This window comes from Lacerta agilis, chromosome 2 (assembly GCF_009819535.1).
Source record: "Lacerta agilis isolate rLacAgi1 chromosome 2, rLacAgi1.pri, whole genome shotgun sequence".
NCBI lineage: Eukaryota > Metazoa > Chordata > Lepidosauria > Squamata > Lacertidae > Lacerta > Lacerta agilis.
In genome coordinates, this window is record NC_046313.1 from 52,416,150 (window position 1) to 52,441,139 (window position 24,990).

At 42.3% G+C, this 24,990-nt stretch overlaps 1 protein-coding gene across 1 annotated transcript in view; it reads left to right on the top strand.

Moving 5' to 3' along the window:
- The window catches only part of SHROOM1 (shroom family member 1), a 49,548-nt gene extending 26,057 nt beyond the window's left edge, over positions 1-23,491 (top strand). Inside the window, exons 3-9 of the mRNA XM_033140044.1 lie at positions 1,864-4,645; positions 8,123-8,193; positions 11,866-12,510; positions 13,781-14,353; positions 15,277-15,406; positions 21,522-21,794; positions 22,899-23,491. Coding sequence (XP_032995935.1) covers positions 2,009-4,645; positions 8,123-8,193; positions 11,866-12,510; positions 13,781-14,353; positions 15,277-15,406; positions 21,522-21,794; positions 22,899-23,153 — 4,584 coding nt within the window. The 5' untranslated portion in view covers positions 1,864-2,008 and the 3' untranslated portion in view covers positions 23,154-23,491. The remainder of the gene's footprint in view (positions 1-1,863; positions 4,646-8,122; positions 8,194-11,865; positions 12,511-13,780; positions 14,354-15,276; positions 15,407-21,521; positions 21,795-22,898) is intronic.
- The last annotated feature ends 1,499 nt before the right edge of the window (positions 23,492-24,990 follow it).

A 24,990-nucleotide genomic window follows, 5' to 3' on the forward strand; every position in this document is an offset into this window, starting at 1 on the left:
ATTTATTTTTACAACTAACTGAAAAATTGGGCCAGTTCAGATAAAACAATCTTGGCATAATTTATTTATGAAACAAAAAATGAGCATTGTGCCTTCTCTCCTTCCATTGTGTGCTGGTTTAGGTGCTTGTCTAATGATTTGTGCCCTGTTATACAGAAACCAGGAAATTGTGCCTTAGTCTCTGCCTACTAACCAGGATATGAAACCAGAATTGGATCAGATTCTGTGTTTGTTCTTAGTTTAATAAACTATGGTTTATTGAGCCAAGATCATTACTTCTGAACTGGCCCACTATTTTAAGTTTGAAAAGTGAACCTTTGGACCTTTATGAAAAAAAATGCAGCAATCCTTGCCAGGTCTTCAAAAGTTTTGCTTTTTATATAAATCCTTGTCTCGGTGTGATAATGTAGCTAAATATTAACACAGTGCCACTTTGTTTGGTAGATGTGATCTTCAACTCAGATGCACTGCAAATAGTTTCCCCAAAGCTTTGCACAATTCTAAAAATTGCATGTTTTGCAAGAATCAAGATGCCATCAAATCTTATGTTTATAAAACAAAAATGTAATTTACATTGTTCAAATTATAAGCACCCAAGAAGCATAGTGTTCACTATTCTCATGCCTGAAGGATACTGGCACACACTCAGTGAAGGATAATACTTATAATATATTCAAACAGAATGAGAGAAGCTGTATTATTTGTAGTGATATATAATCTGAGACACTTTTTTTTTTTTTGCTAAAGAACAGGACAAGTTATTTATGAAATGCAAGTGTTCACAGCAATGACAAATTAGGGTCGCTAATTAGCAAGTGAATCCGTATTCAAGCCTGAGAAAGTCCAGATGGGGAATCAGTTGGGGCAGAGGCAGCTAACATAAGAGTACAGAAGATTCCTAGTGACTCACAGTTGAACTCAGGGTCAAACTCCAAAATGAAAAAAACCATGGCTGGGATGGCGAGGAAGCAGACAGTGATGGAGGAAGAACTGGGAGTACATGGACAGAGGCAGGATCAAGAGTCTATGAAAGCAACACACCATTTTTTAGTTTTGTTTTTTTTAATAATCTTTATTGATTTTAATTACACATTTTAAAAAATTACAGTCTCAACAATACAGATAAGAAGAATAAGGGGAGGAAAGGATTAAAAAAAGAAAAAAGAAAATTTAGTAAAAGAAGAAAAAGAAAGATAAAGTTGGCTTACATAACCAAACTTCTAACATACAGGTCTTCCGATCTTTCTCAATGTACTTTCGTTTCATCATTATTTCCCCCGCACAGTTTTGATCTTTTATTCTCTTCCATCTATCTTCAATAATGTTCATTATTTACCTGTATTCTAATTACAAGTATCACTCTAATTCTGCTAATATGGCCTTGCTGCTACAATATATTCTTATGTATTCTTTAAATATTTTCCATTCTCCGAAAGTTTTCTGCTTCATTTCTCTTCTAACTCCTCCCGTCAATTTCGCCAGCTGTAAGTAATCTAACATAAGCATCTGCCATTCTGTGATTGTCGGTACTGTTTCATTCTTCCACTTCCTAGCCACAAGAATTCTAGGTTTTTTTGGGCCAGAGAATGGTTTCTGTAAGAAACTGTAAGTGTACAGAGACAGCATTGGAAGTCAATGTGAATATTACATGGTGAGAAGAACAAGTGAAACCCGTTTCACCTTTTATGTGATTCCTGCTTCTATTAGATACACTATTTGAATTGGCTCTTGTGATCAACCAATCAAATGCTTATGGGTGGGGCTACTGGGGGTGGCCTGACCCGTGAATCTAATTGGGCTATGTAGTAGTAAGACAGCAGTAAGCAACACTGATGTGTTTCAATTACCTCTTTTCTTTCCTAGGATCATCTCTCCGTTCATGAAGTGTGATGATGACATGTGAAAATATCTGCAATAAATATGCTTACTCATGGCCATAAAATTAAAGACCTCTTAATATTATGTCGGTTTGTTACTTGGAGGAACAGACTAATTAGTGAAAGAGAATATGTCTTTTGTTGAGAGTGAAATATCAAGATGGAACCTCAGGCATGTCAAAAGAATAGCTGACCTCTTGGAGCCAGTGGCCTCGCCTAGCGATGCTAACAGGTTTTCACTGGATAAATCCATCAGTGGCATAGACCAGTGCTTACACATTCCTGGAAAAGCAGACTCTGCATATAGTTCTTTCTCAGGTGGCTCAAATATCCCAGAGTGTCCTGTCCCATTTTGCTATAATGAGCATGATTCTCTGCCTCTAGAGCAGCTATCCTATATGGACTCAGGATATGTTAGAGGCATTTATAACCCCAGTGCAATAAATCCAGCATTTAGACAGATGTATGAAGACAAGACAGTGGGAAAGAGCAGCCACTATATATTGGAAAATTCTGACCTTGGCAAGCCATGTGGAAGCACTTCTGCCCATGGGATGCCATACCAACCATCACCACCATTGGCTAGATTTTCATCTCCTCGCCCACCATCCCCACCAACTCGAGTTGATAGCTATAAAACAAACAGAAATGTAGATCCAACTCATTCTGGAATTTGGTTAGACCCCGGTATGCAAGCAGATGTGTACATTCAAGACACTGACTCTCCAGCAAACTATCACAATGATTACTGGCTCTCTAGATGGGAGGATGAAAGCCCAATCACAGAAGAGGGTGACAGTTTGTATCCTGTCAGTCAACATATCTCTAGGAATACCAGCTCCACCATATCTAACACACCTTTAATTTTTCAAGAATATTTAAGATCTGATTCTCTGGTCAAGACCCGAAATATTTCATGTGCTCAAAATTCAGTCTGCTCTTATGCATTTCCTGAGCCAATGGAGTCTAAGTCCTCTCCGTCACTACATACCAGCCACAATGCTGTTAATGATACACAAGAGAACAAACAGTATTTTTATGCCTGCAGTGTACACAAACCAGCCTTCGCAGCAGATCTGCCAAGCTGCGTGGCAGTATCCAGCACAAAGAAGGGGCAGCTTCATGGTGTTCTGCATCCATTCAGAGTTGCTGATCGCTCAGGATTGGGCCAAGATGAATATGAAAGCCGTTCGAACTTAAAATACACTGACAGCTCTCTTTCCAACAAGGCTATGCTAGGAATGATTGAAAGCTATGAAGGCAACAAGAAACATATCTTCAGCTCTGAGGAAGGAAGCAGAGATGTCTGGCAACCACTTCTAAATCAGCAATCCAGAATGCAGAAGCCACTGCCTCATGGTTTGGACCTCACAGAAACACCTCACTGGGGAGTCCAGGAGACAGCCAGTGCATTATCGTATTATACTCACGATGCTGAGACTTCTGCATCCCAACCACTGAATGGGTTGAGAAAAGAAAAGAAAAATGACATGAATAGCAGCCCTGACCTTCTGGTGAACCCCAGGCAAGAGGAAATGCTTAAGCCTGTTTGTTTTCCAAAGCATCATTTTTCTAAGAAAACTGAAAGTCAGCCCCCGGATGACTTTGCCAGTATAAAGATCAACAGAAAGACAACTCCTCTGCTTTACTATCTTTCTGGTGGGAAAAATCCCAGTTTTATGAGTCATGAAAATTGGACTCAAGGAGGAGGAGGAGGAGGAGATGATGTTGCTTTAAGATCTCCAAGGAACAATCTCCCAGTCTCTGCAGAGCCGATAGAGATACCAAGGGACACCAACCCATGTATGGATAATCCTGGCAGCAACCAGGAAGGGCAAATTCTAGGGAGTCCTGCATCATCAGTGGATGAGAAGTTCAAGAATGACTATCGGGAAAAACTTAAAGTTGCTCAAAGAAAGGTCTTGAGAGAAACCTCTTTCAAGAGAAAGGATTTACAAATGAGCTTGCCCGTTCGGCTGAAGCAGACACCGTCTTCAAGGCCATCCATTCAGCATCTCAGGTCTTTGTCATTATCTAGTACAAGCGAGGACTCCAAGTTGATTCCTGCCTCCAAGCCACTGCAAAGCATCAGCAACGAGGAAGAATTAAAGAGGCCACAAGCTGCCCGAATTGGGGGGAGGAAAAGGGCTACCAAAGAACAGAAGAAAATCTCTTATTCTGAACCTGAGAAACTCAACCAGCTGGATGATCAGAAAGATCAAAGCATTTCATGGAGAAAGCAAAATGCAAGGTCCCGGTCCGATGAGATCAATGAACAAGACACTAAGATCATTAGAGGTAAAGCTCTGGAAAACCAGGGAAGGTCTCTTTCTAAGGCAGAACTTAAACAAATACAGCACAACGCACTTCTTGACTACATGGAACGAAAGATTGGGCAACGGCCTGCCGTTGGGCAGAGCAGTGCTCAGCAAAAGCCCCCTTTGCAACCAAGGACTTTAAACTCAAAGAAGTTTGTGGAAGACAGCACTTCCCATCCCAGTGCCAGCAGAAAGCTGAGGAGTATGGATGGTTTCTGCCAGTTTCCTGTTCCAGGGAAGATTCAGGAGCCACCCTCTTCCCCTCCTAGTTTAACATCTACAACTGCTGCCACCATGACCGACAGACACAGCACCAGTTCTCCGGTGTTTGAAATGGCTGATGAAGGAAGTTGTGCCAGCAAGTGTGACTCAGCTAAAAGTCTTCTTCACTCAGGTTCTGTGTGCAGCAGAAGCCGAGGGAGATCAAAATCAACTCCTCCTCCTGTGCAGGTAAACCAAGTAGCTATTTGTACCACTTTAATAGTCACAGCTTCCCCGTAGAGGTGCAACTCCCGGCATCCTTAGTAAATTACAGTTCCCAGGATTGCAAAATTGATGTGCTTTAAATGTTCTTTTAAGTGTGTGGTGTGGATGTGACCTAAGATATAACTTGCCACTTGCAATTATATTAGTGATAAATTGCGATTATCAATGATCTAAATGTAGACCAGGGGTCAGCAAACTTTTTCAGCAGGGGGCCGGCCCACTGTCCCTCAGACCTTGTGGGGGGCCGGACTATTTTTTTTGGGGGGGGGAGATGAATGCATTCCTATGCCCCACAAATAACCCAGAGATGCATTTAAAATAAAAGGACACATTCTACTCATGTAAAAACACGCTGGTTCCCAGAGCATCCATGGGCTGGATTGAGAAGGCGATTGGGCCAGATCCGGCCCCCGGGCCTTAGCTTGCCTACCCATGATGTAGACCATCAGGATGCATTTTGCCTGGGTAGAAGTCCCCCTGTTGATTGTACTGGAAAGATAACACTGGAGTTTGGAAAGCACATTGAAGAAAATAATAAGAAAGCATGCCTTTATTATGCATGGTGCATTCTAATAAATGTTAAAGAAAACTAGCATGGAATGTTAGTTCAGCCTTCCTCAGTTTAGGTCCCTTGAGGTGTTTTGCACTAGAATTCTCCCCATCCGCAGCTATTGGCGATCCTGGCTGTGGCTCATGGGAGTTGAAGTCCAACAACATCTAGAGGGCAGGTTGGGAAAATCTGCTCTAATTCAGTAATCTGAACAGTTCCGATTCTTGGTAGCCCTCTTCTTAAATAATTTCCATTCTGATTTAAGAAGGGGGCTACCAAGAGTTGGAATTGTTCAGATTATGGATTTAAAGCAAACCAAAAACGAAACTAATGATTTCACATCCTTTACTTTCTCTGTCATTGAGACCATTGAGGCTTAATTTTGACTGTTCATGCCCAGTGTTGCTTGAATTGTAGCATTCTGTAATCTCTCCCCCTCTCATAATTTAATGCCATATAGCAGAGCTACAGTGTATCTGGGATTGTGCATTATTGAAATAATCTTTGCAGAATTTAGGAATGTGAGACTAAAAACTCCTGCAACACTTTCTTCTCCTATCAGTAGCTCTTCTGTTCCATATTTTCTAATATGGAAGAATTGGATAAAATTATATAATCAACTTCTGGTCTCCTAACTTCTTTTCGGTTCTGACTTTTGCAGTCTGAATGTGCCAGCACAATCATGAACTCACCATAATTTCATTTTTTCAAACAGCCTGGAGAGCTGCTTCATGAAAGTCCAATTGCCTATGTAAAATTCACTTGTAATGTGCAAATCTTGAGAGTAGTACAATTCCCTAAATGGAAGTGAATTCTGATTAGGAATTTTTGTCTTTTGCAAAGAGATGCTCACATACTATGCAAGGTATACTGGCATAGATGGTGAATCTTGATGGATTTCTATTCCTCGGGGAAACCACACAGGTTCTGGAGCTTGCCATTCCAGAAGAGGCTCTGGTGTGTGAACTGCCCCAACCTCACTGTTTAATACTCCCCTGGTTCATCTCCCGCCCCAACACCAGCTGTTGGCTTTTTTGACTTCTGTCATGCTCCATAAACCTTTTCCAGCTTCAGGGGAGAAATATGCACTTCTCAGTGCCAACATTTGGAGGACAATGTCTGTCAACAGTGCTGGAAAAACAGGATAAGGAAGGCAAGCAGAGGCAAAAGGGAAATAAAAAATAGAGAAAGAGCGGTAGTACTACCTACATATGTAATAAGAAACTGTTCATAGTCTCCTTGGTTTTCAGGAGAGAGAGAAAAAGACTCCTGCTAAGGGTAGCTAGTCACTTTTTCTTTTAAGGATCGGGAAGCAGCAGGCAAGTTCTGTTATTGGGCAAGATGGACCTTTGGTCTGTGTCAGGCTGAGGATAGTGCAGCTTAATATTTTCCTGGTATATGCCATTCGACAAATGAGGTTCCGGAGATAAGCATGGCAGAGTACTCTGGCACTATGCCTTAGAAAACTCTTAAGAGAGGGCTCTTGAGAACTTTTGGACCTCAAGATGTTGTTGCATTCCAATTTCCATCATTCCTGACCATGGGCCATGGTGTTTGCTGGAGGGCTGCAGTTTCCCCATCTATGTGCATTACTACTTCGGAACCAAGGAAAGTTTAGGGTCTGTCTTCTAATGTTTCTTCTTCTGGAACTGAGGGACCTTCAGTCCAGTCCCACCTCAACTACATATGACCTTCAACAAGTCATTGCCATTCAGTTTTGGTTCCAGACTTGTGGTTTGGTAACCAACTCTAGGTAGCTATTGCTCACAATATACTTACTAAATTATCAAGTACCGTATTTTTTCTGTGTATAAGACACCCCCATATATAAGACAACCCCTATTTCTTGAGCCCAAAATTAAGAAATAAATATTTTAAACATTCCGTGTATAAGACGACACACAATTTTAAACTTAAAAGGGGGGGGGAATGTAGTCTTATACACGGAAAAATACAGTATGTTATAAGCAAAAGGTTTGTAGAGTTTTTCAATATAAAATAAATGACATGCATCACCATGATTGAAAGAGATTCCTTCTAAGACTCCTCATTCTAAAGTAACCAGTAGCTTACATTATCCACCACAACCAGTTCCGCTTTAGAGATCTGGAGCAGACTTATTCTTACCACTAGAGTTGGACGAGCCTGCTGGTTTTGGTTTCTCTCAGCTTCTTGTTTATTCAGTCTTTAAGTTCTCCATATTTCCACATCACATTGTGATCTTTTTAAAAAACAACAACAAAAAAGTCCTCATAAAAATTTGCCAGCATTTTACTGTGAATTTCTCAGAATACAAACATTTTTGTGTGCAATTTTCTGTAATATACACATTTCTGAAAGTAATTTTCCTTAACACAATGCATTTTCGTATGTTATTTTCACCAATATATATGCAGCTTCAAGCACACCTTTGTATACCTCATTTGGTACAAAACCTGGGCATTGCAAAATTCAGAAGAATGCACATTTTGAAGGATAGCTACATTTTGGCCATAAAGATCCCTGTCAAAAGGTAGCGGAATGATGAAGATTTGGATTGTGAGCATTGGAATTTGAAATAGAACTCACCAAGCTACATGTATGCTGCTGTGCTAAAATGATACAAATCTGCTTATTTTTTCTTATTTTCCAAACTTCATTTTATTTCTCTTGGTCATAGTAAGGAGCAGGTCCCTGATCATTTCTCAGTTTTCTGCTGGTAGCACAATGTGGGAGTGTCATAGAAGAGGGTATTAACAGTGCCTTAGAAGAGGATATTAAAAGACTTCCTTTCTTATTTAGGGCTGAGAAATCTCTTCCTAGTGAGTTAGCATGCAAATGAAAAGTAGAGAGCTACAAAGTCATATGAAGAGGTCTCCTCATCATAAAACATGATTGTTTTCCATTCCCAGGTTTTCTGTAGCTCCACAGCCTGCCCTGCGTTGTCGGCTCAAGGCCATGAATACTATCCCACACACCCCAAGTAAGTGTGCAAATATTCACAGGACCAGCTCTTACGATTAGATTTTCACTGTGTTATGTCTTGATGAGAATAGGCTTTTCCCATGGGTGCATTCATGTGGAGAACCTACGACAGGCATGCCCCATTTCAGAAGTTTGGCCATTGCATCTCAGAAGGAATTTCCATTTGCCTCTGGTTCTATTTCCATTGGACCCTAATGTTTTAGCTACTGTGGTGGCCATGGAAATTGTTTCTGGGAGGCCATCACTGTATGGGGTGAGTCATACATTAGGTTTGTAATGTAAGTGCATCACTGTAAATGTGTCTCATGGTAAGAACAACACAGTTAAATGTCTGAACCAGCTCTTAGTTCCACCCAAGCGTAAAAGTTTTTCCAGATACATCTGAGCAATTCTACCTGTGGTATAACACTGTGCAACTTTCCTGTTGACCAAGCAATGCATGAAATCTCCTGGGTACAGTCACTTGCCCCACCATCATTTTGAGACAGTGCATGAGGACTGGGTGAATGTATGGTCAGGCTTTCTTGTGAATGTGCACGGTTGCTGGCAAAATGGAATTGCATTCTCCATTCAGTTCCCCTTCGTTCCAGCACATATATTTGTTGATCTGTCGCTTTGTGAATAACAAAACATCTATATAACTGAAAGGGTTTAATGGTTCTGCCTTCTATGTAGCACTATTGGGATTGCAAATGAATGCAGTGGTTGCAGATAACGGTTTTAAAGAATACTTAGGATGGAATTCAAGAGTTGGAGAGTGTTTTATTTGGTGTTTTGTTGTTGTTGTTGTTGTTGAGGGGAGGGGGCATTACCACAATATCTCTGACTTGAAGATTTCCCCTACATCAACCATCAAATTCAGGGATATTTGAAGAAAGCAAGAGCTTCTGGATCTGTATACCCAAAACTTTAACAGCTCATGGAATTAATCCAGAAGTCTTAATTTCTATCTAGCCATTTCTTTTTCCTTAGGAAGAACTTTCTCTTCTGCATGCCACAATCCTTTGAATAAATGTTCATAAAACTGGCATCTTGGTTCAGTAGGATCCAGGGCCTGCTTATTTGCGGTGCTCCAGTCCTTGACTACTTTTAAGATTGATAGAGCAGGTTGGGGGCATGGAGAAAGACACTCAGCAACTTCTTCATAAGGACTTTGCTAGCCAGAACCAAGTGTTGAGGCTGCAATCCTAACCCCACCTACCATTAAGAGTAAAGCTATACAGTAGGATTTACTTGTGGCATTGTTAGGGCTACAGCCAAACTTTCTGTTGTCCCCATAGCTGTTAAGCAGAAGTGGGAGCCACTGACCTAATGTCTGCTGCGGTTGGTTCTGCAGCTTGCGGATTCTGACTTCAGTCCTACCAGTTTCCTGTTGCCTATGACCTTTGCACAGCAATCACCGAAACTATGCAAAGTGTTATGACAGGCATGCCTGTTTGGGGCAAGATAGTATTTCCCGTGCAAGAAAATGCTACATTTTGAGAGGTGGGAAACTGATTTCTATGCAATAGAAGCCTTTCATTTAGGAAACATCTGAAGGCAGCCGTGTACAGGGAATTTTTTTAAAGTTTAAGGTTTTACTAGGTTTTTAATATGCTGGAAGCTCCCCAGAGTGGCTGGGGCAACCCAGTCAGATGGGTAGGGTACAAATACATTATTATTATTATTATTATTATTATTATTATTATTATTATTATTATTATTTTCCTTAAGAGGGTCTTCACCAGTGACCTGGTCTACACATGCAGCAGAAAGAACTGTGCTACTTCCGACTGTACATAGAATGATATTGTTGAATGCTTCCCTGCTTTTAAAAGGTCTTCACTGCAGGTAGAAAACTAGCACAGCATTGAGCAAGCCATGTTGCACAAGTTCCCCTCTCCTAGTTTGGTAGGTTTTTTGTTTGTTTTATTTTTACTTGCAGGGAGTTTTTGACATGAGGCAGCATTGAAAAAATATAATGATCTACTTGCAGTCTGGAGTAGTACAATCCACTCTGCCACATCTCAAGATTCTGCAAACTTATTCTGCTGTATATATAGATCAGACTTGTAATTTTCTGCAACTGAGTAATAAACACATGCAAGAAAAGCCCCTAGAAATGTACTGTAAACAGGGGCGGAGGAAGACTCTTGGGCACCTGGGGCATTGGGGGCAGGGTGAACTGCCCATAGGGGCAGGGTGCAATGCCCATCGGGACAGGACACCCTATGGATGCTGCGAACCCCATGCGGCAGGGGACACGTGGCGCCCATAGGGACAGGGCGCGCCATGGGGCCTCAGCAGCCCTACAGCTGAGAAAAACCCCAACCCACCCTCCCACTATATATAAGGGTCTGGTGACTTCTGATTCAGTGTATCTGAAGAAGTGTGCATGCACACGAAAGCTTATACCCAGAACAAACTTAGTTGGTCTCTAAGGTGCTACTGGACAATTTTTTTAATTTATTTCGACTGTTGTTTGAGTCTCTCATGGGCCTCAAAATGTGAAGAAGAAAAATGTGAAATGGCTGCAAATGGAGCAGGGGAAACTCCTCTCCATATTCCAGAGGTGCAAAACAGTAGTTCTGTTGCCCATTATTTGAGATCATAGCTCCACCATCTGATCTCCTGTTGAAACAGCATTTGACTTGCAAGGAGAAGAAAATGGAAGTTTCCTCTGGATCTGTTTATAACTCTTAAGATGCATGCTTAAAATAGAACTTTAAAACAAAAGGGAGTTTTGGCACTGATGCAGTATAAAAAGACTGGTTAAAATTCAAGTTAAGTGAAGGATGGAAAAATACTTAGATGTAAGATTATCCCCTCAGTTAGCACAGATTTATAGACTATGGATGATACATTTTATTATCTTTCACTGACAGAGAAAGCCACAGGCCCGACTAAAATAGCACACATTAACCTTCATCAGTTACCTCCATTTCCCGTACCCTTTAAATTCTTCAGTTCCTTTCCAGAAAGAAATGTTGGTACCATAACTGCATTCCAGTGAATTAGGATTCCAACTTCAAAGCAACTCATAAAAGTGCTTCAGATTTATTAGGTTTGCACAGTCAGCTGCTCTAAAGGGAACAGATCATTTTATAACCCACCTGCCCCCAATATATGCCTGTTGTTATCTGATGGTAGGGACATCTGCTCTTTTAATGCGTGCATTAATATAGCAAACGAACAAGTTGTTGTTTGCACGTACACAAAAAGCTGGCGTTCATTACCTAAGGTGGGTAGAAGCAGGACAGCTAAACACCCTTGAGAGGGAGAAGCTAAGTGATCACGTAGAAAGCCTTACACAAAATCAATTTGCATGTGTCAGTTAACATCACTGAGGGTGCGTTTACCTAGCAGATTTTACATATGAATGAATAACAATTTGGGTATCAGAGAGCTTCCAGGTGCTTGCTTTTCATACACATGCACACACAATAAAGGTGGCCTTGCTACTCAGGCTATGAATCTTCAAAAGTTTTCTCAGTGCAAGTGCTTCCCTACTGTTTCCATTTGGCACTAGGTGGGGAGGGAAGCCTCATTTATAATTAGACACTGGAAGCTGGTCTGTTAGGGCAAAGGATGAATGAAATGAAGTGACTTTGCTTTCATTCATACATACATACATATATATATATATATATATATATATATATATATATATATATATAAAACCAAACTTTAGCTCCCCATCAAAGGAGAAACTGGAAGCTGATCTGTCTGACAAAACAGATGCTCTGGTGGTTGCAAAGCAAAGTGCTGGAAGAAGAGGGGAGTCTATGGGAGAACCTGGCACCTCTGAAATGGCTAGACTGTCCCCATTGAGCCAAAGTACAGATCAGCTTCACCACCTGAAGAGGTGGCATATTTCCTCTGGGCTACAGACAGGCAAAGACTGGCAAGGAGAAAAGCATGCAAATACTCTGGCGCATTGTGAGCCTGCATCATCTGGGCTCAGACAGCCACATGTGGAAGGTGTTGGAGGACAAAGGGGATCAAATTCAACAGTCCATGAACTGAAACAACCCCCTACCACAAATAAAGTCTCGCACACTTTCCCAGGTGTAAGCAGTGTACCCCTGCTTTCGGTTGGCAGGTTGCCTTCTCCAAACGTACCTTTGGAGCCCCTTCCTTCTTCACCAGCCCCTGCTGAGATGGACGATGAGGTTTTTAAGGAGTCTTTCGGCAGCGGCTCAGATGCAGCCTCTGACCTCCCTCCCCTCCAGAGGGAAAGTAGGAGTTTTATTCCGAGCGGAAGAGCACCACAGCCTGCCCCGATGCCTCCGGCTTCCACAGAAGGAAAGCAAGTCAAGGAAGAGCCTAGTACCAGGTAAAAATAAACATTCCCGTTTGGGGCCAATGTGTTTCTATTTATTCTGAGCTGCCATGTTAACTCAGAGAGAGCACACATGCACATATAAAATGTGCAATACGTAGAAGGTGATGCACTCTGCAATCCCCTGGGAAAAGCTCACAATCACTTTGGCACAATCAATTTGTCCTGGAAAAGTGCAATTTTGAAGGAGAGGAACAGAATGTTGCTGACACTATAATCATGCTTGCCTCCCTCCACTGCTTCTTAATCATAGTCTTGAGTGCCAAGAACTGCTGGGGCTGGAATTGGGCATGTTTTTTTCTGTGTGCTGCTGTCCCATGTGGCAGGCTATAAGAACTGCAGCCTGGAGCATCTTCCTTGCTGCAAAGCATTCTCAGGCTCTGGACCAGCTTTCTCCATCCAGGCTCCAGGGGCAGCCCCTACCACTAGGAGGCGTGATGCAGTCACCTTGGGTGACAGGTGCTAAGGGGCACAGATGGCAGTGGGATGTTGGGAGGGCAGAGATGTGTGTGGTACACAGCATAGTCTGTGTGACCCTTACGTTTGGGGCACATTCACACCATACATCTAAACCATGGTTATACCATGCCTGAAGAATTCTATTGTATACAACACAACACAGTGGCCCCAATATAACTCAAATAACAAAAACAAAAGGTTTCAGGAGCACCTTTGTTATGAGCATGTTATGAGCATGTCTGGTTAAATGTGGGGCAGGGGGTGGGAGATCCTGAAAGACACTGCAACTAAATATCTGACTTTTGCTTGATGCACAGAAATTAATTAGATGCAGCTTACTCTTCTGTCCATGCTAGGAAGCGTCATTTGTGGCATTTCTGTGTGATGGGCAAAGGAGCAGAATCAGTTGTAGCAGCCGCGCACAATTCCTGTTGTGTACTCAATGTACCTTTTCAGGGGCCTGTACTTGAATAATCTGGTTTCCCCATTAATACTTGCTAGGTGTGGTGTAGTCCTACTGGGTATGGCTCTGTGTGTGCACATGTGCACATGCTTATGTTTCTATACGATGGAAGAGAAGGCTGTGTGTGCTGCTCTGGCTTGCCGAAAGACAGTTGTGTTTCTATTTGTTGTTCATAACAACAACAACAACAACAATAACAACAAAGCTGTTTATAAACCTACCAGTCATGAACCTAAAAGCAGGACTTAACCAGACATGGAAGCTTGAGTGAGTACTCCATCCCTGGAACCCAGAGGCAAAGAAGAAGCAAAATAATTTTATACAGCTTTGTCTTTCTTCTAGCTTCCCTGTCTATGAAAAAGAAGAATCTGGTCTTGGAAATAGCAGAGAAGATGAGAATTCTCCTGAAAATTCACATGGTGCAGACATGGCTCTTGACTTCCCGGCTTTCAAAGAACAGAACAGCAGACTGTTGAAGAAAGAATTAAGTGACAAATCCCAACTTCCCAGTGCTTCTGGAAGAACCCGGTGGCAGCAATTAGAGGCAAATAACGCAACCCATCACTCAGAGAGCAGGGCATATTATTGCACTGCCTTGTTAGACAGCCAAGGACATAGAAATACTAGCCATCCATTAGCAGATTCGAGTGCTCTGCAAGATGAGCATGATTGTAACTTTCCAGCACAAGGCACAGATTTATCTTTAGCACAGTCAATATCAACAGAGGACCAAAGGTGTGAAGACCTTGCAGTTGAGATTATTGCCAAAGACAAGTCTCTGGTTGACATCCTCACGCCCCATCCCACCAGGAAGACTGCTTTAGATCTCATGGAAGGCCTTTTCCCTGTGAACATTTCAATGCCAGGCAGATCCTGCAGAAGGAAGGAGGGAATTCAGTCTGTCCAAGAAAAAGAGTAAGTTTATATATTTCTTATTATTTGTTTTTTATTAAAGATTTTCTTGGGTTAGGAAAGTACATACATGGCACAGAGAACCACAGGAAGCACACTTTGGGTAGGGGCAGGGGAATCCCATCCTGTTTTGCCACATGAGGTGAAATGGGAAGGTGCATGCTGCACACAACTCACCACCCTTTGCCAGTCCTGCCAAAGCCTCGCTCAGGGGCGGAGGAAGGGGGGCGATGGGAGCGCACCACCCCGGGCAGCGCGATCCTGGTGGGGTTCCATCACAGCTGCCCCCCTGCCCAGGCTGGGTGCGCCACCCCCGCGGGCGGCGCACCCCACCCCCGGTGCCAGACCCGCCTCCGCCTGCTCCCCGCCCCCGGTCCCAGAGCATGAAGCTCCATCACTGGCCTTGCTTACTGGGTCGTGCGGCTTCCAGGTACCAGCGAGATCTCATGAGGGTCTCTGCAAAATTTTGCGAGGCACTCGCAAGATTTCACCAGAACCCACAGTATATGCTTCTTCCTCGCTTCGCCAGCAGGGAAGGGCACCTGTGATGACTCCTTTGAAACTGCTAACCACGTTTTTCTCTCTCATACACATGCTCCACACCCAGCAGAGTACTGGCTTCATACCCCACCTGCAAGAAAATCATTTTTTTGGGGGGGGGTCTCCTTATAACCCTGAACTCCCATTAAGAAAATTTACATCAGAGGTTCCTAACAAACTACGAAGTATGGTGACCCAGCAGCCATTACAGTATCTTTGTTGAATTAGTAATACTTTGAATGCCATCCCAATGTTTGAGAGGCTGGGAAAGTGGTTTTGAGTGCTCTGTGTGAGCACTTTTTTGTGATCAATAATATCTCTGTTAATATATTATTTGTCACATTGTTAAAGAAGCATTTATAATGATTGTTTTTTTATTTTAACAGCCAAAGAAGCAGTGACTGTGCAGCAGACCCATCTCATGGGACTCAGAGTTTTCTTGAGCAAAGTACGGACCAAATTCTGAGTAAAAGCAGAGAAAGTCTTGATGATCCAGACAGCATTACATCAAAGAAAGTAGGTAGACAAGTGACCATGCAATCCTGTATATGTTTATTCAGATAGAAGTTAGTTTGGGTTCCGTGGGACTTCATTTCTGATATGTGAGTGTAGTAGGGCTGGGGAAACTTCAGACAACCTTTGGACAACCATCCCGCTCCAGATTTTGGAGGTCTCTTCAAGCCATGACACATGACACACTAGCAGCCACCCTCTGTCAGTTTCCTAAGATTCCATGTTTGTCTGACTGCATCCTTTCATACAGACATATAGACATACATACATAATTGTTTTAGTGTGCTGCCATTCCACAGTTAAAACCATGCTCAAGGCAGCTTACAACATTAAAAAACACATAATTACAAACATAACAAAAGTAGTCATAAAAAATAAAAACCATCAAAAAGCACACAACCCAATTGAAACAATTTCCACATAAATTATAACACATAAAGAAATAAAAAATAATAACACCAATAACAGCAACAACCTCCTCCAACAAAGTCTCTGTCTTTCTCTCTCTCTCTGGTTCTCCCTCCTGCTCTCCTCCTCTGAAAAAATGAGAACAAGACAGAGAAAGGGAAACCAGAGGCAGGCAGCGAGGCAAATGTGGCAGTTTAATAAGCCAGCCTTAGAGGACAGCACCTGTTGTTGTTTAGTCATTTAGTCATGCCCGACTCTTCGTGACCCCATGGACCAGAGCACGCCAGGCACTCCTGTCTTCCACTGCCTCCCGCAATTTGGTCAGACTCATGGTGGTAGCTTCGAGAACACTGTCCAACCATCTCATCCTCTGTCGTCCCCTTCTCCTTGTGCCCTCCATCTTTCCCAGCATCAGGGTATTTTCCAGGGAGTCTTCTCTTCTCATGAGGTAGCCAAAGTACTGGAGCCTCAGCTTCAGGATCTGTCCTTCCAGTGAGCACTCAGGCCTGATTTCTTTAAGGATGGTTAGGACAGCACCTAGAGCATCTAAATACATTCTAGGCCCACTGTTTGTTGTCATACATGTGCCTGCCAACCTCCTGGTCAGGGTCTCTCTCTCTCTCTCTATCTCTCTCTCTCAAGAAGGATGCAGACTAAGGGCTCATCCACACTTCCGCTTGTCCTGTACCTGGAAAGCACGGGTCTGGGCAATTTTCCACTTGCCCCATGCTTTCTAGGTATGAATCTGAGTGGTTTTGCCTTTACTCCACCACTTTTCCCCGGAAAGGCCATGAACCCTACATGAATGAGACCTGGCATCCTGTGGGAATATGATACGCTTCATTTTGAAATCTGGCAGCCCTTCTTATTGACAGGCTCGGTGTGTCATATTGGCTTTCACAATGCAGAGAATGAAACCATAACTGAGGAAATAGTTATACTGAGGCTCCTTTGGCAGAAATCCCAAGTTTCTTTGCAAAGGAGGCTCGCTAGTCATTAAAACTTGGCGACATTTCAACTCTGCCAGTCATGTTCTGCCCACCTGTAACTTTCTTCGGCGGTTTATAAGTTGTCACTTCCGATGATGAACCTGACTTGTCCCAGCCATTGATATAAGCGCCAGTGTTGAATAGTGGTTTGAACGCCAGACTAAGATCAGAGAGAGCCAAGTTCAAATCCCCACTCAACAATGAAGTTCACTGTCGGAATACGTTTCACGGATCCGCCATGGATTCATATTTATTTGGTTATTTAATGAGGTTTTCGAGATCTACTTTTGGTATAACTACGCGCAAAAGCGAAAGTGAAAGCATGAATGAATAGTGTGGTTCACTTATGAGATTAATCCGCCTTTATTTTATAGTTCCGGTCATGTTCAAAGTTGTTAATGAGCGTTAAACTTGCTTCCCGCCTTTTTGGAGGGCAGCAACAGTGATTTTATTGGTTGAGGCATTGATGATGATGTCACGTTTGTTCCCTAATAAAAGGCAGAGGCACCCCCGCTTAGGCGCGTTTTTTTCCTTGGTTTCTTTGGTTTAGTCAGTCGACGTTCTTTTACCTTAGTTTAAGTTCAGGGTTTAGTTTAAGGGTATTGGGAGCGGGCTGGACGGGTTGGATGGGTTTTTCTTTAGTTAGAGTTAGATCGCGGAAGATCATTCGGTTTAGCCTTAGACAGGTTTCTTTTAGGTTTAGCCTAGGGCTAGATTCGCGGAAGATATTTCGGTTTTAGTGTTATTTAGCTAGCCTCGCGGAAGATTGGGCGCGCAGGGACTTTAAGCTTAGGTGAACTTAGCTTAGGGGACGAGCCTATGCGGGTTCTGCCGAAGCCACTAAAGATACAACCGGTGTCTGTCTTCCTTTGGGGTAAAAGGGGGAGTAAAAGGTTTAAAGTAAAATTTTATTTTTCCTAAGTTGGTTCATCTATTCAGAGTCAGGGTATATTCTATTTCACGAGGCAACTTTTCACTAAGAAGGCAACTAGGAACTCATACACCTTCGGAGTCATCAATTGGCTTACTCAGCTTCCTTCGGATTGTGAGACTTGGCCGGCGACCGTGCTCAAAAGCACGCGGAACGCTGGCCGCTTTCCCCGCAACTGGTACCTCGTGCATGACTAGTTCAAGTTGTGCACGAGGAGCTCCAGCACCCAAACCCCGACAGTTCACTGAGTGAGCTCAGGCTACTCAATCCCTCTCTCTCTAACCTATCTCATAGGGTTGCTGTGATGTGAGAATAAATGGGTGAGCAAGAACCTCATAAGCCACCTGAGCAAGGCACAAATAAATCATTGTTAAAACATGGCCATGTTGATCTTACTGCCCTCTGTTTTAAAAACCATTATAGGTGCAGCCTAGTTAGCATAAACATGCATGTTCAAGTTCCTGTGGCTGAATCCCGCCTATCACACACATAGACAGGATCCACTTACTTACTCTATATCTGCCCTACCATGCTTTCCCCCATCTAAATGTTGATAAATCTTGGCATCAGACAGAGGTGTGGCTGCCTCAACTCTGATGTATAGTGACATTCATTGTGTGCATACCAGGGCCCTGGAGACAGGGCAATCTGACTTTATTGTAGAGAGTTGAGGCTTTAAAACAATTGGGGACCAGTAGCTTGCTTTCTTCCACTTCCTGGAATCTATTTTTCCTCTTCTGCCTGATGCCTGCTTGAGGACAGATGGCTGAGCTGGACCCCATGGTGGTGTGAGCTATTTTTTACACTTACAGAAGTGCTAGAAACAAAGTTCTTTGGTGACTGTAAGTCTTGAATCCCACTAGCAGATGAACCAAATGGGGTGTCCAAAGCACAGTCTAGTCCTGTTGCATTAGATGAGTTTCAGCTGATAAGGCTCAAGGATGTGGACAAGATGCTCGGATCAGTTGGGGCAACCACTTGCTTTTTAGACCCTTGCAGTAGTTCCAGTCCTACTTGGATGGTCGTTCCCAGAGGGTGTTGCTTGGGAAATGCTTTTCTGAAGGAGCAGGTTCTTTTTTTTATTTAAATAATCTGTATTTGATTTCCATAAAACACAAACACACATACCAATATATATCCATACAATAAAAGCAATGAAATTATTAAATCCCCTTATCCCACCCCCTTCACTCCCCCACACTCGTACGTGATTTTATTTATTCAATACCTTGTGTTATCTTTTATAATCGTGTTACTACATCCTATATCCTTTTATCCTTATTCTAGATTTTCCAAATCTCTCATTTCCCCTGTACGATTTACTCCAAATTAAACAAAATATAAATTCCGGAACAAGATATGATCATGTATTCTTTTAGTCTTTCCCATTCCTTTATTAGTTCTTGATTAGAGCAACCTCTAATATTTGCTGTTATTTTTGCCATCTCTACCATCTCACACATTTTAATTCTCCATTCAGAAATTGTCGGAATTTTGTCCCCTTTCCGATATATTGTTCGAAATTAAACCCAGTAGATAGCCCTCTGGTTTCTTTGAAAATGTGATTTGGAATAATTTTTTTAACTCATCATGTACTTCACCCCAGAATTTTTTAACCACTTTACATCCCCACCATGAATGATAAAATGTACCCACTTCTTTTTTACACTTCCAGCAAAATTTAGACTGATTTTTGTATATTTTAGATAATTTTTCTGGTGTGATGTACCATTGGTACATCATTTTAAATATATTTTCTTTTATGGTTACGCAGGCTGTAAAATATAAATCTCTTCTCCATAATCTCTCCCATCTATCAAAATCAATTGCATGTCCAATATCTTTCGCCCATCTAATCATTACCTCCTTAGTGATTTCATCCTTCAATTCCCATTCTAACAGCAATCTGTACAGTCTCGATATATTCTTTTTCTTAGGCTGTATTAACTCGCTCTGCAATTTAGATATATTATTTTCAAATCCTTTCTTTTTATCCTGTCTGAATCTATTTGCTAATTGATGATATTGTAGCCAACTATTGCAATGGTGTTTTATTTCCTCATATGGTTTCAATTGGATATCTCCCTCTTTTTCAAATGTTAATTGTTGATAAGTAGGCCAAATTGTTTCCAAATAACTTTTCTTTAATGCTATTGCTTCCAATGGTGACACCCACTTTGGTATTTTTGGCTCCAAGAGCCACTTATACTTTATCCAAGTTTTATATATGGGTTTTCTTATAGTATGATTTAAAAATTCTTTGTGGACTGTTGTTTTGTCATATATCAGATATGCGTGCCATCCATATCTATTATTCTAGCCTTCCATATCCAGGACCGCACCATGAAGAAGCAGGTTTATAGCTTGTGGGTACTCCTGGTGGCTTCAGTGGCCCGGAGTGCCTTCCATCAGCTTTGGTTGGTGGCCCAGCTATGCCCCTATCTGGACAGGGATAGCCTCAATACTGTTGTCTATGCTCTGGTAACCTCAAGGTTAGATTACTGCAATGCATTATACGTTCAGAATCTTCAGCTATTGCAGAATTCAGTGGCCAGGTTGCTCACCGGAGCAAGACAGTTTGAGCATATTACACCAATCCTGATTGGACTGCACTGGCTACCAATTAGTTTCCGGGCCCAATTCAAATTGCTGGTTTTGACCTATAGATCCTTAAACAGCTCACGACCACAATACCTCTAGGACTGCCTCTTTCCATATGAACCTACCTGGACCCTGAGATCATCTTCTGAGGCCTTGCTTTGTGTGCCTCCTGCTCGAGAGGTCCGGAGGGTGGCAACACGAGAACAGGCCTTCTCTGCAGTGGCTCCCCATCGGTGGAATGTTCTCCCCGGAAAAGTTCGCCTGGCGTCTTCATTATACACCTTTAGGCGACAGGCAAAAATGTACCTTTTTAGCGAGGCCTTTGGTTGATTTCATTGACATTCTGTTGTTGTTGTTCAGTCGTTCAGTCGTGTCCGACTCTTCGTGACCCCATGGACCAGAGTACGCCAGGCACGCCTATCCTTCACTGCCTCTCGCAGTTTGGCCAAACTCATGTTAGTAGCTTCAAGAACACTGTCCAACCATCTCATCCTCTGTCGTCCCCTTCTCCTTGTGCCCTCCATCTTTCATTGACATTCTATGCCCTTTTAAAATGTATTTTTTTGGGGGGGGGTTATTGCGTTGTTTTTATTTTGATTATATATTTTGTGGTTTTATATTTTGATTTTGTTCTGTGAATCTAATTATTATTATAACAACAACAACAACAATAGCAGCTACTACTACCCAGGCCAATCGGTGAAAAAAGGCATTCACCTAAGTAATATTTGCCAGCATTTTCATTATAATAAACTGTATTTATTTCATTTCAGAATTGTATAGCTTTGCTCCTGCATTTTGTGAAAAGGCTTGCCTCAATTAGTTTTCTTGAAAAGGATTATATACTCAGAAGCAATGTTAGCCCAAGCTTTGTGTCCCTTTTAGGATATCCCTGTAACCTCAATAAGACAATTTCTGTGGTGGCAAATATGGAGCAATAGGCCTTCCTAGCTGTCCAATGTTTTAGACAGACTTGGATTTCCTTCACTCCCACAGAAACTCAACAAGGAGCTTAAGGCAGTAAAAAGAGGCTTATAAACCCTGCCATGCCAGGTAGGAGAGAATTTTGGCTTAAAATGTTCTCCTCCGAAGTGTTCCTTCAGGGCCTGCCACCTTATCCGAGAACCACCCTACTTAAAACCTGTCTATCAAACCGAGTTCAGTTTCTCAATGCCTTCCTTCCTTGCAGAGAGAACTTATTTCCAGCATCCATCTGAAGCTACAGGCTCTGTGGCTTGAGAGAGAGCTTATTGAGTCTGAAGCTAAGGGGTATGCTGTGCATGGCAAGGAGCTGGAGTCCCTGGTCCAAGACCTGTGTAAACCCAATGAGTACGAGCGCTACATGATGTTCATTGGCGATCTGGAGAAGGTGGTGAGCCTGCTGCTGTGCCTCTCCAGCCGCCTTGCTCGGGTCCAAAACGCTATGGAGAAAATGGATGAAAACACAGATGCTGAGGAGAAGGTGGGTTGCAAGGAAGGAACTGAGGGTAGGCTGTTTTACTATATGCCCTTCAAGATATGACTTCTCTGGTTGCCTGGACTTCTGTGGACATAAATTTCTAAATCTAGACACCTGCTGCAACAATGTGGATTCCATGATTAATGGTGCTTAGGATCTAGTATGTAATATTTGCCTTCAGCAGCTTGGGTGCTGCTGTGATGTAGCTGATCCCAGGCTGTTGCTAGTAACATTTGAAGGAGGGTGTGTGTCACATGTGTCAATAATGGGGTGAGAAATCACCATGTTGCCAGCTGTCCCCTATCTGACTTCTGCCCCTCTGAAATCTTGGACAATTTTTCAGTGTTCCACAATACAGAGGTCTCTCAGGCGAAGTATTAACTCTTGTTTGGAGACTGAAACTAAACACATGGCATAGGAGACACCAGAGGAATTGGTAGTGGGGTGTATGGAATCTCTTTCATCTCTGGCTATTTTCCCCTTCAGAATTATTTCCATAAGGTAAAAGATGGGTAGAAAAGTAAACAGAAAGCTTTTTTAAAAAAAGAAAGAAAGAAAAAACAGGGAAGCACCCTCACACTGACAAGAAACTGTTCATACATTTACTGTGTGTTGCATTAAATTTGATCCTCAGTCAGTCTTTCCACCATAAGCTGTACCTGGTCAGACAAGCACAAATATTTCGGGGGTGTGGGTGTGGGAGATCATTCTGCAACTTCAGTGATGTTGGTAAAATCCATTTGTTTGCTCTGATCACATTTCTGTCACTTCTCGGGTCCATAAAATACACCACAGTTAACATGTGCCATATTGAAACTACAGAGAGTCTCTGCTGTTTTTAATGTAACTTGCTCTGATATTACTTTGAGCAGATAATAAATATTATGAACAAATAGGCATCCGCGGGCATTCTCTGGCCACGATCCACACTCAGATTCATGGTAGATTAATTTAGGGCATGATAGGAATCATTTCCGGTTTTGTTAAAATACAATGCAAGTTCTAAACACGAAGTGTCAGGAGGACCAGTTGACTGACTACAGGACAGAAGGAAATAATCGTTGCATGTTCGCACACTAATTTCTGTGTTGTTTTGGTTGTCTTTAGCAGTCATTAAAAGAGCGGCACAGACTCTTGTCCAGGCAGCGGGAGGATGCAAAGGACCTGAAAGAGAATCTGGATCGGAGAGAAAGGGTGGTGTCAGGTATTCTTTCCAAATACATGACTGAAACGCAGCTTCAGGACTACAAGCACTTTGTACAGGAAAAGACATCACTACTGATTGAACAGAAGGACCTTGAGGAGCAGATTAAATTTCTTGAAGAGAAGCTGGAGAGGTTGGAGAAGAGTATTCCTACTTAAAGCCATATTAGCAGGCCACTAGTTTTCATGAATGAAACGACTGTGCTAGAACTCCATCTGTATCCATGGAAACATTTAAGAAGGGAGCAAGGCTGTGTTTGGTGACTTCACATAGGCATCTCCATGCCTCAGTGCTGACAAGGGCTTAATTGGCCCGGGCAAACATTCTTAGGAGAAAGTGACAAAACCTTAACTGTAGGTGGCAATGCATTTTATCTTGGAATGACTGATGCAATGCGTATTACCTTTCATTAATGAGCTGGTGCGCTGTTTTTCTTTCCTGCAGACTGCTGGTCTGTTTACAGACTGACATCATCCCAATAAAGAATATATAAGTATCATAAAATGTTTTCCTCTTTCTGGATGGAGTGGGTAGTTAATTGACAGGCAACGTTCACGTTTAAATGTGAAACACAATAGCACCAACTCTGTGGCACAACACTTGCAGGCCTTTTAACAAACCCCTTTTCCAGTTTAACCACAGGGCTTCCCTCTAACAAAGGGAGCAGCCTGCAGGGCCAATAACTCTTGGCTCTATGAAACAGTAATAAAACCCAGCCTGGAGCTATTCACAAACTAGAATTGTTTCTTTGGAACATAGGTGTGCAGGATGTTGAGGAATACCCCTTTCCACCTGCCTTTCTTTCTTGCTCCCCTACCTTACTCTTACTAGGTGTGCTTAAAGTTATTTCCCCTATACAGCCATATCTTTTTCAAAATATGTACCCAGATTTTATATGAAATAATTGGTATCCTATGAATGAATTTTTTTTTTGGACAGCATTCAATTTAATTATAACATTTATTCCTTAAGAAGCAATATGTAAATTTAGCAGACATAAGAAGCTGCCTTATACTGGGTCCAACCATTGGTCTGTTCTGATGGGTCCTGGCTCCAGGGATTGGGCAGTTCTTCACCAGAGCACCCTCAATCCCCACCCCCAAATGTGGAAGAGGCGGGTCATTGCCTAATAATTCTCTTAAGCTGAATCAGTTCTTCTTGAATACTCTGTGCAAAATGGAAATGATAACACTGTTAGAGTGCCTCTTTGCTGGCCTTGGCCAAAACCCAACTTTGTCACCATAGAGTGTTGTGTGCAGGGGGCATAACTTTCCACTCGGCTAATCTATTCCAAATGCTGGTTGTGTTTAATACATTTTACAATGGTCGATATATCAAAATGCTCATTTTTTTTAATGCAAGGATCTCTCCTCTCTAATTGAAACATAAAAATCAGAGTGGGGTAAATAAATACACATGGCATTTCTAGGCATTTAAAAATACTTAAACGAAAACTAAGTATCTCAAAAACACAGGCTTTGGTGCAATATACAGCTCTAGGGAATGTACTCTTCCAGCTGACCATATGCTATGTTATTTATTGTTTTGCCACATCTTTCTTTCAAACACCCACCACCATTTGCACATTTGTAGGTTACTTTGACTGCCTTTGTCTAACTGAAGGACAAGGAAAGGGTGCTGAATGGGAAAAGGACAAAACCAATGGACTAGAATGATCAGTTCAAGACTGGGATGGGGAACATAATGCTGTTGGAGTACAACTCCCATCATCCCTGACCAATGGCTGTAGTGGTTTGGGGCAGATGGAAGTTGGAAGTCCAACAAAATCAGAAGGGGCATTTGGTTCCTTAAACCAGAGGGGGAACACTGCAAGTTTACAGTAGTTAATTGCAGTTGGGATGAGCAAAAGGGCTACCATTTGGATCTGGATTTACTATCAGGGGTAATAGCCTTTCCTCTTACAATCAACAACCTGAGATACTGTGTAGGAGAAAGAGCTAGTATCCCTGACATTAAGCTCAGTTCCAAGGAAAC